Raw genomic sequence first — 12007 nt, 5'->3', positions numbered from 1 at the left:
GCGACCAACAGCCAAGCCCTCACCAGCCTCCCGACGAAGAGGCCGGGCTCAGCACCCAACAGCCGGATACAAAGCGTCTACACTCTGCCTCTGTCCAACCAACGACGCCAAGCCCAAAGTAAGGGCAGCCATCCCTCCCCACCCACATCACGCCAGCCTCTCGCTTTCACCCGACAAACCCCCAACAAAGGCCTGTTCCCTTTATCATCGTCACATTTTTGCATGTCTTTAATTCATTGTTCTTTATCTCTCCATCTCATCGTCTGTACCTCTCGTTTCCCTTATCCCTAACCAGTCTGAAGAAGGGTCTCGACCTGAAACGTCTCCCATTCCTTCTCTCCAGAGATGCTGCCTGTCCCGCTGAGTTACTCCAGCACTTTGTGTCTATTTCGGTTTAAACCAGCATCTGCAGTTCCTTCCTACACACTGGCCATTATTTTACCCAGTGTTGGTGGAGGGCGGTCATCACACATTACAATAGACAATAGACAACAGACAATAGGTGCAGGAGGAGGCCATTCGGCCCTTCGAGCCAGCACCGCCATTCAATGTGATCACGGCTGATCATTCTCAATCAGTACCCCGTTCCTGCCTTCTCCCCATACCCCCTGACTCCGCTATCCTTAAGAGCTCTATCTAGCTCTCTCTTGAATGCATTCAGAGAATTGGCCTCCACTGCCTTCTGAGGCAGAGAATTCCAAGGATTCACAACTCTCTGACTGAAAAAGTTTTTCCTCATCTCAGTTCTAAATGGCCTACCCCTTATTCTTAAACTGTGGCCCCTTGTTCTGGACTCCCCCAACATTGGGAACTTGTTTCCTGCCTCTAATGTGTCCAATCCCCTAATTATCTTATATGTTTCAATAAGATCCCCCCTCGTCCTTCTAAATTCCAGTGTATACAAGCCTAATTGCTCCAGCCTTTCAATATACGACAGTCCCGCCATTCCGGGAATTAACCTAGTGAACCTATGCTGCACGCCCTCAATAGCAAGAATATCCTTCCTCAAATTTGGAGACCAAAACTGCACACAGTACTCCAGGTGCGGTCTCACTAGGGCCCTGTACAACTGCAGAAGGACCTCTTTGCTCCTATACTCAACTCCTCTTGTTATGAAGGCCAACATTCCATTGGCTTTCTTCACTGCCTGCTGTACCTGCATGCTTCCTTTCAGTCTCCTCTCATCCTTCTAAATTCCAGTGTATACGAGCCTAGTCGCTCCCACACGTGCATCAACAACAGAACATAGCACAGTGAAGGGCGCAGCGGTAGAGTTGCTGCCTTGCAATGTTTGCAGCGCCGGAGACCCGGGTTCCATCCCGACTACGGGCGCCGTCTGTACGGAGTTTGTACATTCTCCCCGTGACCTGTGTGAGTTTACCCCAAGATCTCTCTCCGGTTTCCTCCCACAATCCAAAGGCGTACAGGTTTGTAGGTTAATTGACTAGGTATAAACATAAATTGTCCCTAGTGTGTGTAGGGTAGTGTTAGTGTGTGGGGATCGCTGGTCGGTGCGGACCCAGTGGGTCTAAGGACCTATTTCCTTGTTGTATCTCTAAACTAAACTAAACTACAGGATCAGGCCCTTCGGCCCACAATGCCCATGTTGAACAAGATGCCAGGTTAAACTAATCTTGTGTGCCTATCTAAAAGCTTAGTTTAGTTTAGAGATACAGTGTGGAAACTGGCCCTTGTGTGCGGACTCGGTGGGCCGAAAGACCTGCCTCCACCATGTAACTCTAAACTAAAAGCTAAACTAGAACTGAAAGCTTTCCTCTGTTCCTCAGTACACGTGAGAATAAACCAAACTTAACTCCTCATTGATTTGTGACTCCTCTCACGTATTGAACAATGATGTCCCAATCCATTTGCCATGGACAGATAGACACAAAAAGCTGGAGTAACTCAGCGGGACAGGCAGCATCTCTGGAGAGAAGGAATGGGTGACGTTTCAGGACGAGACCCTTCTTCAGATAAACCCAACTCCCGAATCAGAATCAGAATCAGAATAACCTTTATTGTCATCCAAACCCCCCCCCCCCATCTTTTGGACGAAATTTCATCACCCACAGTCCAACAATAAGAGCAATAAAAATAAGCAATTTCACACACAATCACAAACCAACACCAAACAAAAAGAAACATCCATCACAGTGAGTCTCCTCCAGTCTCCTCCTCACTGTGATGGAAGGCCAGAGTGTCTTTTCTCTTCCCCTGTCGTCTTCTCCTGCGGTCAGGCTGTTGAAGTTGCCACGTCGGGGCGGTCGGGGCTCCCGACATTGAAGCCCCCGCCGGGCGGAGATAATCCCGCCCAGGCCGCACCGGACGGTGAAAGGTCCGCAGGTCTCGTGGGACAGTGATTTCTCATTGCAAACGCTGTGGTGATACCTACAGGTCAACAGGCACCGTCGATTGTTGATCTCCGAGTCAACCACCCACCTGAGGTGCAGGTGAAGGTCCACCAGGTCTCGCAGGTGGATGGAGCAAGGGGCGGCCACTCTGCTCAGCAAGGCACTGCGCGAGGGGGGACCTTTCAGAGGGACCCTAAAGACGAGGCAACGCAAGAACAACTGAGCCTGCTCGCCTCCACTCCACCGTCGGGCGGCGACTATCCCTTTGGTTATTGCTTCACTGAGATCACAAGTGGACAGGTGGGAAATGGCTGATGGATGGATGGGTGGGTGGATGGATGAGTGGGTGGATGAGTGGGTGGATGGGTGGGTGGGTGGGATAGATGGGTGGGTGGATGAGTGGGTGGGTGGATGAGTGGGTGGGTGGGTGGATGGGGGGATGGATGGATGAAACTTTATTGTCACATGTGACAAGTCAATAGACAATAGGTGCAGGAGGAGGCCATTCAGCCCTTCGAGCCAGCACCGCCATTCAATGCGATCATGGCTGATCACTATCAATCAGTACCCCGTTCCTGCCTTCTCCCCATACCCCCTCACTCCGCTATCCTTAAGAGCTCTATCCAGCTCTCTCTTGAAAGCATCCAACGAACTGGCCTCCACTGCCTTCTGAGGCAGAGAATTCCACACCTTCACCACCCTCTGACTGAAAAAGTTCTTCCTCATCTCCGTTCTAAATGGCCTACCCCTTATTCTCAAACTGTGGCCCCTTGTTCTGGACTCCCCCAACATTGGGAACATGTTATCTGCCTCTAATGTGTCCAATCCCCTAATTATCTTATATGTTTCAATAAGATCCCCCCTCATCCTTCTAAATTCCAGTGTATACAAGCCCAATCGCTCCAGCCTTTCAACATACGACAGTCCCGCCATTCCAGGAATTAATCTAGTGAACCTACGCTGCACGCCCTCCATAGCAAGAATATCCTTCCTCAAATTTGGAGACCAAAACTGCACACAGTACTCCAGGTGCGGTCTCACCAGGGCCCGGTACAACTGTAGAAGGACCTCTTTGCTCCTATACTCAACTCCTCTTGTTACGAAGGCCAACATTCCATTGGCTTTCTTCACTGCCTGCTGAACCTGCATGCTTCCTTTCATTGACTGATGCACTAGGACACCCAGATCTCGTTGAACTCCCCCTCCTCCTAACTTGACACCATTCAGATAATAATCTGCCTTTCTATTCTTACTTCCAAAGTGAATAACCTCACACTTATCTACATTAAACTGCATCTGCCATGTATCCGCCCACTCACACAACCTGTCCAGGTCACCCTGCAGCCTTATTGCATCTTCCTCACAATTCACACTACCCCCCAACTTAGTATCATCTGCAAATTTGCTAATGGTACTTTTAATCCCTTCGTCTAAGTCATTAATGTATATCGTAAATAGCTGGGGTCCCAGCACCGAACCTTGCGGTACCCCACTGGTCACTGCCTGCCATTCCGAAAGGGACCCATTTATCCCCACTCTTTGCTTTCTGTCTGTTAACCAATTTTCTATCCATGTCAGTACCCTACCCCCAATACCATGTGCCCTAATTTTGCCCACTATTAGTCATTAGTCACAGTGATATTCTGTGTTTTGCACACCCAAGGTATGCAAAGAGGCGCCACCTAAAGGGCGCTGACAAGGTTACAACGTAGTCCATTTTACCCAAACCATTTTGAACACATAATCAATTATTTTCATATTAGCCCAGATTACAAAGGGTTTTGAAGGCTAGAGTTGTGCTTCATTTAGTTTGGAGATACAGCGGGGAAACAGGCCCTTCGGCCCACCAGGTCCGTGCTGACCAGCGATACACTACCCGACAAAACACTGGGGACATAGAAACATAGAAAATAGGTTCAGGAGTAGGCCATTCGGCCCTTCGAGCCTGCACCATCATTCAATATGATCATGGCTGATCATCCAACTCAGTATCCCGTACCTGCCTTCTCTCCATACCCCCTGATCCCTTTAGCCCCAAGGGCCACATCTAACTCCCTCTTAAATATAGCCAATGAACTGGCCTCAACTACCTTCTGTGGCAGAGAATTCCACAGATTCACCACTCTCTGTGTGAAAAGAAACTTTCTCTATGTTTCTATATCTGAGAGTTAGAGCATTTGGTGCTGTTGAAATAGACTCATGTCCCAGACTTATGCACAGAGCTATGGGAGGTCACAAATGGTTGTCTAGCCACAAGATAGACACAAAGCGGGACAGGCAGCATCTCGGGAGAGAAGGAATGGGTGACGTTTCGGGTCGAGACCCTTCTTCAGACTGTCCCGCTGAGTTACTCCAGCATTTTGTGTCTTATCTTCGGTGTAAACCAGCATCTGCAGTTCCCCCCTGCACACATCTAACCACAAGTCCCACCAAGTGTTGTCTGTAAATACCTTTGATCAGTAAGTGGAAAACTCAATGTGTTGGATTTTTGGGAAGATTCTTCACACTAATATCTGCGTGACAGAATGAAGAGTTGTTAAATCTCTGGCTGTGAAGCCCAAGTGGTTCTTGTGGAGCAGCGGGTAGAGCTGCTGCCTCACAGCGCCAGAGACCCGGGTTCCATCCTGACTACGGGTGCTGTACGCTCTGTGTCTCTGTGTCTCTGTGTCTCTATGTCTGTGTCTATGACTCTGTCTCATGTCTCCATGTGTATGTCTATGTCTCTGTGTCTCTGTGTCTGTGCCTCTCTGTGTCTCTCTGTCTCAGTGTCTCTCTGTCTCAGTGTCTCTGTGTCTCTGTGTCTCTGTCTCTCTCTGTGTCTCTGTGTCTCTGTGTCTCTGTCTCTCTCTGTGTCTCTGCGTCTCTGTCAGTGTCTCAGTGTCTCTGTCTCTGTGTCTCTGTGTCTCTGTGTCTCTCTGTCTCTGTGTCTCTGTCTCTCTCTGTGTCTCTGTGTCTCTGTGTCTCTGTGTCTCTGTGTCTCTGTGTCTCTGTGTCAGTGTCTCTGTGTCTCTCTGTGTCTCTGTGTCTCTGTGTCTCTCTGTGTCTCTCTGTGTCTCTCTGTGTCAGTGTCTCTGTGTCTCTCTGTGTCTCTGTGTCTCCGACTGTCTCATGTCTCCATGTGTATGTCTATGATTCTGTGTCTCTGTGTCTCTGTGTCTCTGTGTCTCTCTGTGTCTCTCTGTGTCTCTCTGTGTCTCTCTGTGTCTCTCTGTGTCTCTCTGTGTCTCTCTGTGTCTCTCTGTGTCTCTCTGTGTCTCTCTGTCTCAGTGTCTCAGTGTCTCTGTGTCTCTCTGTGTCTCTGTGTCTCTGTGTCTCTCTGTCTCAGTGTCTCAGTGTCTCTGTGTCTCTGTGTCTCTCTGTGTCTCTCTGTGTCTCTCTGTGTCTCTCTGTGTCTCTCTGTGTCTCTCTGTGTCTCTCTGTGTCTCTCTGTGTCTCTCTGTGTCTCTCTGTGTCTCTCTGTGTCTCTCTGTGTCTCTCTGTGTCTCTCTGTGTCTCTCTGTGTCTCTCTGTGTCTCTCTGTCTCAGTGTCTCTGTGTCTCTCTGTCTCAGTGTCTCTGTGTCTCTCTGTGTCTCTCTGTGTCTCTCTGTGTCTCTCTGTGTCTCTCTGTGTCTCTCTGTGTCTCTCTGTCTCAGTGTCTCTGTGTCTCTCTGTCTCAGTGTCTCTGTGTCTCTCTGTGTCTCTCTGTGTCTCTCTGTGTCTCTCTGTCTCAGTGTCTCTGTGTCTCTCTGTGTCTCTCTGTGTCTCTCTGTCTCAGTGTCTCTGTGTCTCTGTGTCTCTCTGCATCTCTGCATCTCTGCGTCTCAGAGTCTCTCTGTGTCTCTCTGCGTCTGCGTCTCTGCGTCTCTGCGTCTCTGCGTCTCAGTGTCTCTGTGTCTCTCTGTCTCTGTGTCTCTGTATCAGTGGTCTCTGTGTCTTTGAGTCTGTGTGTGTGTCTCTGTGTCTCTCTGTCTCTCTGTCTCTCTGTCTCTGTCTGTGTGTCTCTGTGTGTCTCTGTGTGTCTCTGTGTGTCTCAGTCTCTGTGTCTCTGTGTGTCTCTGTGTGTCTCTGTGTGTCTCTGTGTGTCTCTGTGTGTCTCAGTCTCTGTGTCTCTGTGTCTCTGTCTCTCTGTCTCTCTGTGTCTTTGTGTCTTTGTGTGTCTGTGTGTCAGTGTCTGTGTCTCTGTGTGTCTATTTCTGAGGGAGGTGAAATGACCCTGAAATACCATTTGCGTTGTTGTTGGGGAAACTGCTTTTAAATGCATTGCGTTGAGAGAACTATTGTGCGATTGGGTTTCTGATGGCACGGGACTGGCAAAGCTGTGTCTGCCCCCACCAAATGCTTCTTGCTTTCTCTCTGGCCACAGTGTGCAGCCCCTCTGACTGGCCTGCGTACCAGGGACCACTGCTGCCGCGGAGGAGGAGCTGGCTGGGGCGTGTCAGAGTGCACCATGTGCCCAAGGTCTCCAGGTGAGTGTGGTCCTCTCACCTGCACACAAGGTGAGCGTTTGTCAGCACCGGCCCACCATGTCTCCATGTCTCTACATTTAGAAGAATGAGGGGGGACCTCATTGAAACGTACAAAATAGTGAAAGGCTTGGATAGAGTGGATGTGGAGAGGATGTTTCCACTAGTGGGAGAGTCTAGGACTAGAGGGCACAGCCTCAGAATTAAAGGACATTCTTTTAGGAAGGAGATGAGGAGGAATTTCTTTGGTCAGAGGGTGGTGAATCTGTGGGATTCTTTGCCACAGACAGCTGTGGAGGCCACAAGTCAGTGGATATTTCTAAGGAAGAAATAGATAGTATAAGAAAATAACTGCAGATGCTGGTACAAATCGAAGGTATTTATTCACAAAAATCGAAGGTATTTATTCACAGACTTATGCACAGAGCTATGGGAGGTCACAAATGGTTGTCTAGCCACAAGGTAGACACAAAATGCTGGAGTAACTCAGCGGGTCAGGCAGCATCTCGGGAGAGAAGGAATGGGTGACGTTTCGGGTCGAGACCCTTCTTCAGACTGATGTCGGGGGGGCGGGACAAAGGAAGGATATAGGTGGAGACAGGAAGATAGAGGGAGATCTGGGAAGGAGGAGGGGAAGGGAGGGACAGAGGAACTATCTGAAGTTGGAGAAGTCGACGTTCATACCACCGGGCCGCAAACTGCCCAGGCGAAATATGAGGTGCTGCTCCTCCAATTTCCGGCGGGCCTCACTATGGCACTGGAGGAAGCCCATGACAGAGAGGTCAGACTGGGAATGGGAGGGGGAGTTAAAGTGCTGGGCCACCAGGAGATCAGTTGCGTTAATGCGGACCGAGCGCAGGTGTTCAGCGAAGCGATCGCCGAGCCTGCGCTTGGTTTCGCCGATGTAGATAAGTTGACATCTAGAGCAGCGGATGCAATAGATGAGGTTGGAGGAGGTGCAGGTGAACCTCTGTCTCACCTGGAAAGACTGTTTGGGTCCTTGGATGGAGTTGAGGGGGGAGGTAAAGGGACAGGTGTTGCATCTCGTGCGGTTGCAGGGGAAAGTGTCCGGGGTTGGGGTGGTTTGGGTAGGAAGGGACGAGTGAACCAGGGAGTTGCGGAGGGAACGGTCTCTGCGGAACGCAGAGAGGGGAGGGGATGGGAAGATATGGCCAGTGGTGGGGTCCCGTTGTAGGTGACGGAAATGTTGGTGGATGATATGTTGGAATGATTGAATGGCGGAGTAGACTTGATGGGCCGAATGGCCTATTTCTGCTCCTATCACTTATGATGTTGTGAAGTTGTAGGCGGCCCGGTGGTGCAGCGGGTAGAGCTGCTGCCTCACAGCGCCGGAGACCCGGGATCGATCCTGACCATAGGTGCTTGTCTGTACCGAGCTTTGGAGTATTGCGTGCAGGTCTGGTCGCTCCATTACAGGAAGGAGCGGGCGAGCTTCGGAGAGGAGGAGGTTTACCAGAGGCCTTTACACAGGCTTGTGGGATGGAGGGTCAGGACAGGCATATGAGGTTTGTAGGAAGGAACTGCAGATGCTGGTTTAAACCGAAGAAAGACACACAACGCTGGAGTAATTCAGCAGGACAGGCAGCATCTCTGGAGAGAAGGAATGGGTGACGTTTTTGAAACATCACCCATTTATTCTCTCCACTGATGCTGCCTGACCCGCTGAGTTACTCCAGCATTTTGTCCATCTTAGGCATAAGAGGTTAGTTTATTTTAGCATAATGTTCAGCACAGATATCGCGGGCCGAGCGGCCTTCTTTCATGCTGTACACTTCTGTGTTCTCTGTTCTCTTTCTGTACAATCCTTAAACTTCCTCCTCGCTGGAACGTGCTGGTCTTGAACTTTGATTAATTTGCTTTTAAATAACTTCCACATGTCACATATGGATTTCCCCAACTGCTCCTAATTTATTCTCCCGAGCTCCTTCCTCATAATGTTGTAATCTGCTTCACTCGGCTTTAGGATCATTCAGGACCCTCCCATCCTTGTATCCCTGTCATTACCACTTCCCCAGCCAACAAGGGGCCATTGTGGGCTCCACCCTTCCTGAGGTCATCTGTTGCCGGCCCTGTCTAGTTCTGGCCTTCACCATCTTTCAGTCTGAAGAAGGGTCTCAACCCGAAACGTCACCCATTCCTTTCCTCCAGAGATGTTGCCTGACCCGCTGAGTTACTCCAGCACTCTGTGAAACGTCACCTATCCATGTTCTCCACAGATGCTGCCTGACCCGCTGAGTTACTCCAGCACTCTGTGAAACGCCACCTATCCATGCAGCGTAGGTTTCCTAGGTTAATTCCCGGAATGGCAGGACTGTCATATGTTGAAAGACTGGAGCGACTAGGCTTGTATACACTGGAATATAGAAGGATGAGAGGCGATCTTATCAAAACGTATAAGATTATTAAGGGGTTGGACACGTTAGAGGCAGGAAACATGTTCCCAATGTTGGGGGAGTCCAGAACAAGGGGCCACAGTTTAAGAATAAGGGGTAGGCCATTTAGAACTGAGATGAGGAAAAACTTTTTCAGTCAGAGAGTTGTGAATCTGTGGAATTCTCTGCCTCAGAAGGCGGTGGAGGCCAATTCTCTGAATGCATTCAAGAGAGAGCTAGATAGAGCTCTTAAGGATAGCGGAGTCAGGGGGTATGGGGAGAAGGCAGGAACGGGGTACTGATTGAGAATGATCAGCCATGATCGCATTGAATGGCGGTGCTGGCTCGAAGGGCCGAATGGCCTCCTCCTGCACCTATTGTCTATTGTTCTCCAGAGATGCTGCCTGACCCGCTGAGTTACTCCAGAGTGTTGTGTTGATCTTCGGTATAATCATTGAAACTTACGGAATAGTGAGCGGCCCGGATAGAGTGGATGTGGAGAGGATGTTTCCACTAGTGGGAGAGTCTAGGACTAGAGGGCACAGCCTCAGAATTAAAGGACGTTCCTTTAGGAAGGAAATGTGAAGGAATTTCTTTAGTCAGAGGGTGGTGAATCTGTGGACTTCTTTGCCACAGAAGGCCGTAGAGGCCAAGTCAGTGGGTATTTTGTAAGATAGATTCTTGATCAGTGCGGGTGTCAGGGGTTGTGGCGAGAAGGCAGGAGAATGGGGTTGGGAGGGAGAGATAGATTAGCCATGATTGAATGGCGGAGTAGTCTTGATGGGCCGAATGGCCTAATTCTGCTCCGATCACTTACTTAAACCAGCAGCTCCAGTTTCTTCCTACACACTTTATTTAATTTCCCCTCTCTGAAATCACTGAAGCCAAACTTCAAACAAAGTGTGTCCTAAAGAATCAATGCTGAATTTTCTGATTGGTGCCACAATTTGGACTGATTGAGGTAATTGTTTGTGGACAGCTGGTGTAAACTGTGGAGATCAGATTGATTAGTTCTTGCAGGCGAGGTATGTGATCGTGAACAGATTGCTGCTTCTGTGGAGCGTGTTATACACCGATCAGCCAAAACATTATGACCACTGACAGGCGAAGTGAATAACATTGATTATCTTGTTACAATGGCACCTGTCAAGGGGTGGGAGATATTAGGCAGCAGTCAGTTCTTGAAGTTGATGTGTTGGATGCAGGAGAAATGGGCAGGAGTAAAGACCCGAGCGACTTTGACAAGGGCCAAATTGTTATCGCCAGACGACTGGGTCAGAGCATCTGTGAAACGGCAAGGCTTGTGGGGTGCTCCCGGTCAGCAGTGGTGAGTACCGACCGACAGTGGTCCGAGGAGGGACAAACCACAAACCGGCGACAGGCAGGGTGTTGGGCGCCCAAGGCTCATCGATGCGCGAGGGCAACGAAGGCTATCCCGTCTGGTCCGAACCGACAGAAGGTCGACTGTGGCACAAGTCACAGAAAACGTTAATGGTGGTCACGGGAGGAATGTGTCACAATACACAGTGCATCGCACCCTGCTGCGTATGGGGCTGCACACGGAGGACCAACAGCATATTAGGCAGGTGGGCATAATGTTTTGGCTGTTCGGTGTATGGTTACAACTATTCTACAGGCAATGCAGGGACCTGAGGTTAGCAAAGCCTACATGTCCAGTTTAGTTTATTGTCACGTGTACCGAGGTACAGTGAAAAGCTTTTGTTGCGTGTTAACCAGTCAGCAGAAAGACAACACACGATTACAATGAGCCATTTACAGTGTACAGGCACATAAGGGAATAACGTTTAGTGCAAGGCAAAGCCAGCAAAGTCCGATCATGGGTAGGGTCACCAAAGAGGTAGATAGTAGTTCAGGACTGCTCTCTAGTTGTGGTAAGATGGTTCAGTTGCCTGAATGTGCCTTGAGGTCAGCCTTTATCAAGTTTTGTTTATTTCAATTTAGTTTGGTTTAGAGATACAGCACAGAAACAGGCCCTTCGGCCCAACGAGTCCAGCGATCCCCACACACTAACACTATCCTACACACACTAGGGACAATTTACAATTTTACCCGAGCCAATTAATCTCCAAACCTGCAAGTCTTTGGGATGTGGGAGGAAACGGGAGATCTTGGGGAAAACCCACGCAGGTCACGGGGCGAACGTACAAACTCCGTACAGACAGCAGGATCAAACCCGGATCTCTGGCGCTGTGACGCAGCAGCTCTACCCACTGTGTCAAAGTTCCCACAAGCCACCCAGTTGTATATTTTGTCCTTGCTTATTAATACGATCGTTTATTCTACAGAAAATGACTGTCTGCAAGGATTCCAGAAGATGGCAGATGGCGAATGTCAAGGTAATGGATCCTCTCCTCTCCTCTCCTCTCCTCTCCTCTCCTCTCCTCTCCTCTCCTCTCCTCTCCTCTCCTCTCCTCTCCTCTCCTCTCCCCTCCTCTCCGTAACCAAGAGGCAACAGTGTTTTATTGTCATGTGTCATTGTGGGCCAAATGGTCTGTTCCATGCTACACGTTTGTCTGTTCTCTGTTCTCTTGAGTTGTACCATCCTTATTGCTTCTCCTTACACAGGGTGCCAGTTCAATGCAGAGAGCTGACCAGGCTGGGACAGATCACACAGCAAAGCCACATCTGTACAACTGTACAGCACTCTACACCAAAGCCACATCTGTACACTGTAGAGTATTATCTTTCCACTGCCTGGTTAGCACGCAACAAAAGCTTTTCACTGTACCTCGGTACACGTGACAATAAACTGAACTCAGAATCCAACCTAGACACACAATGCTGGAGTAACTCAGCGGG

At 49.6% G+C, this 12007-nt stretch overlaps 1 protein-coding gene across 1 annotated transcript; it reads left to right on the top strand.

Moving 5' to 3' along the window:
• Window positions 1-2394: 2394 nt before the first annotated feature.
• Window positions 2395-11544, top strand: LOC144591835 (latent-transforming growth factor beta-binding protein 4-like; the record flags this gene model as incomplete). The annotated part of the gene is made up of 3 exons (XM_078395848.1): window positions 2395-2651; window positions 6695-6797; window positions 11494-11544. Coding segments are annotated over 3 exons (411 nt in total), but the record flags the coding sequence as incomplete, so codon positions are not given.
• Between the last annotated feature and the right edge of the window lie 463 nt (window positions 11545-12007).

Source organism: Rhinoraja longicauda, unplaced genomic scaffold, assembly GCF_053455715.1.
Source record: "Rhinoraja longicauda isolate Sanriku21f unplaced genomic scaffold, sRhiLon1.1 Scf002215, whole genome shotgun sequence".
In the NCBI taxonomy this organism is placed as follows: domain Eukaryota; kingdom Metazoa; phylum Chordata; class Chondrichthyes; order Rajiformes; family Arhynchobatidae; genus Rhinoraja; species Rhinoraja longicauda.
Note: the sequence above shows the minus strand (reverse complement) of the source record. Positions and strands in the feature narration are given on the sequence as shown.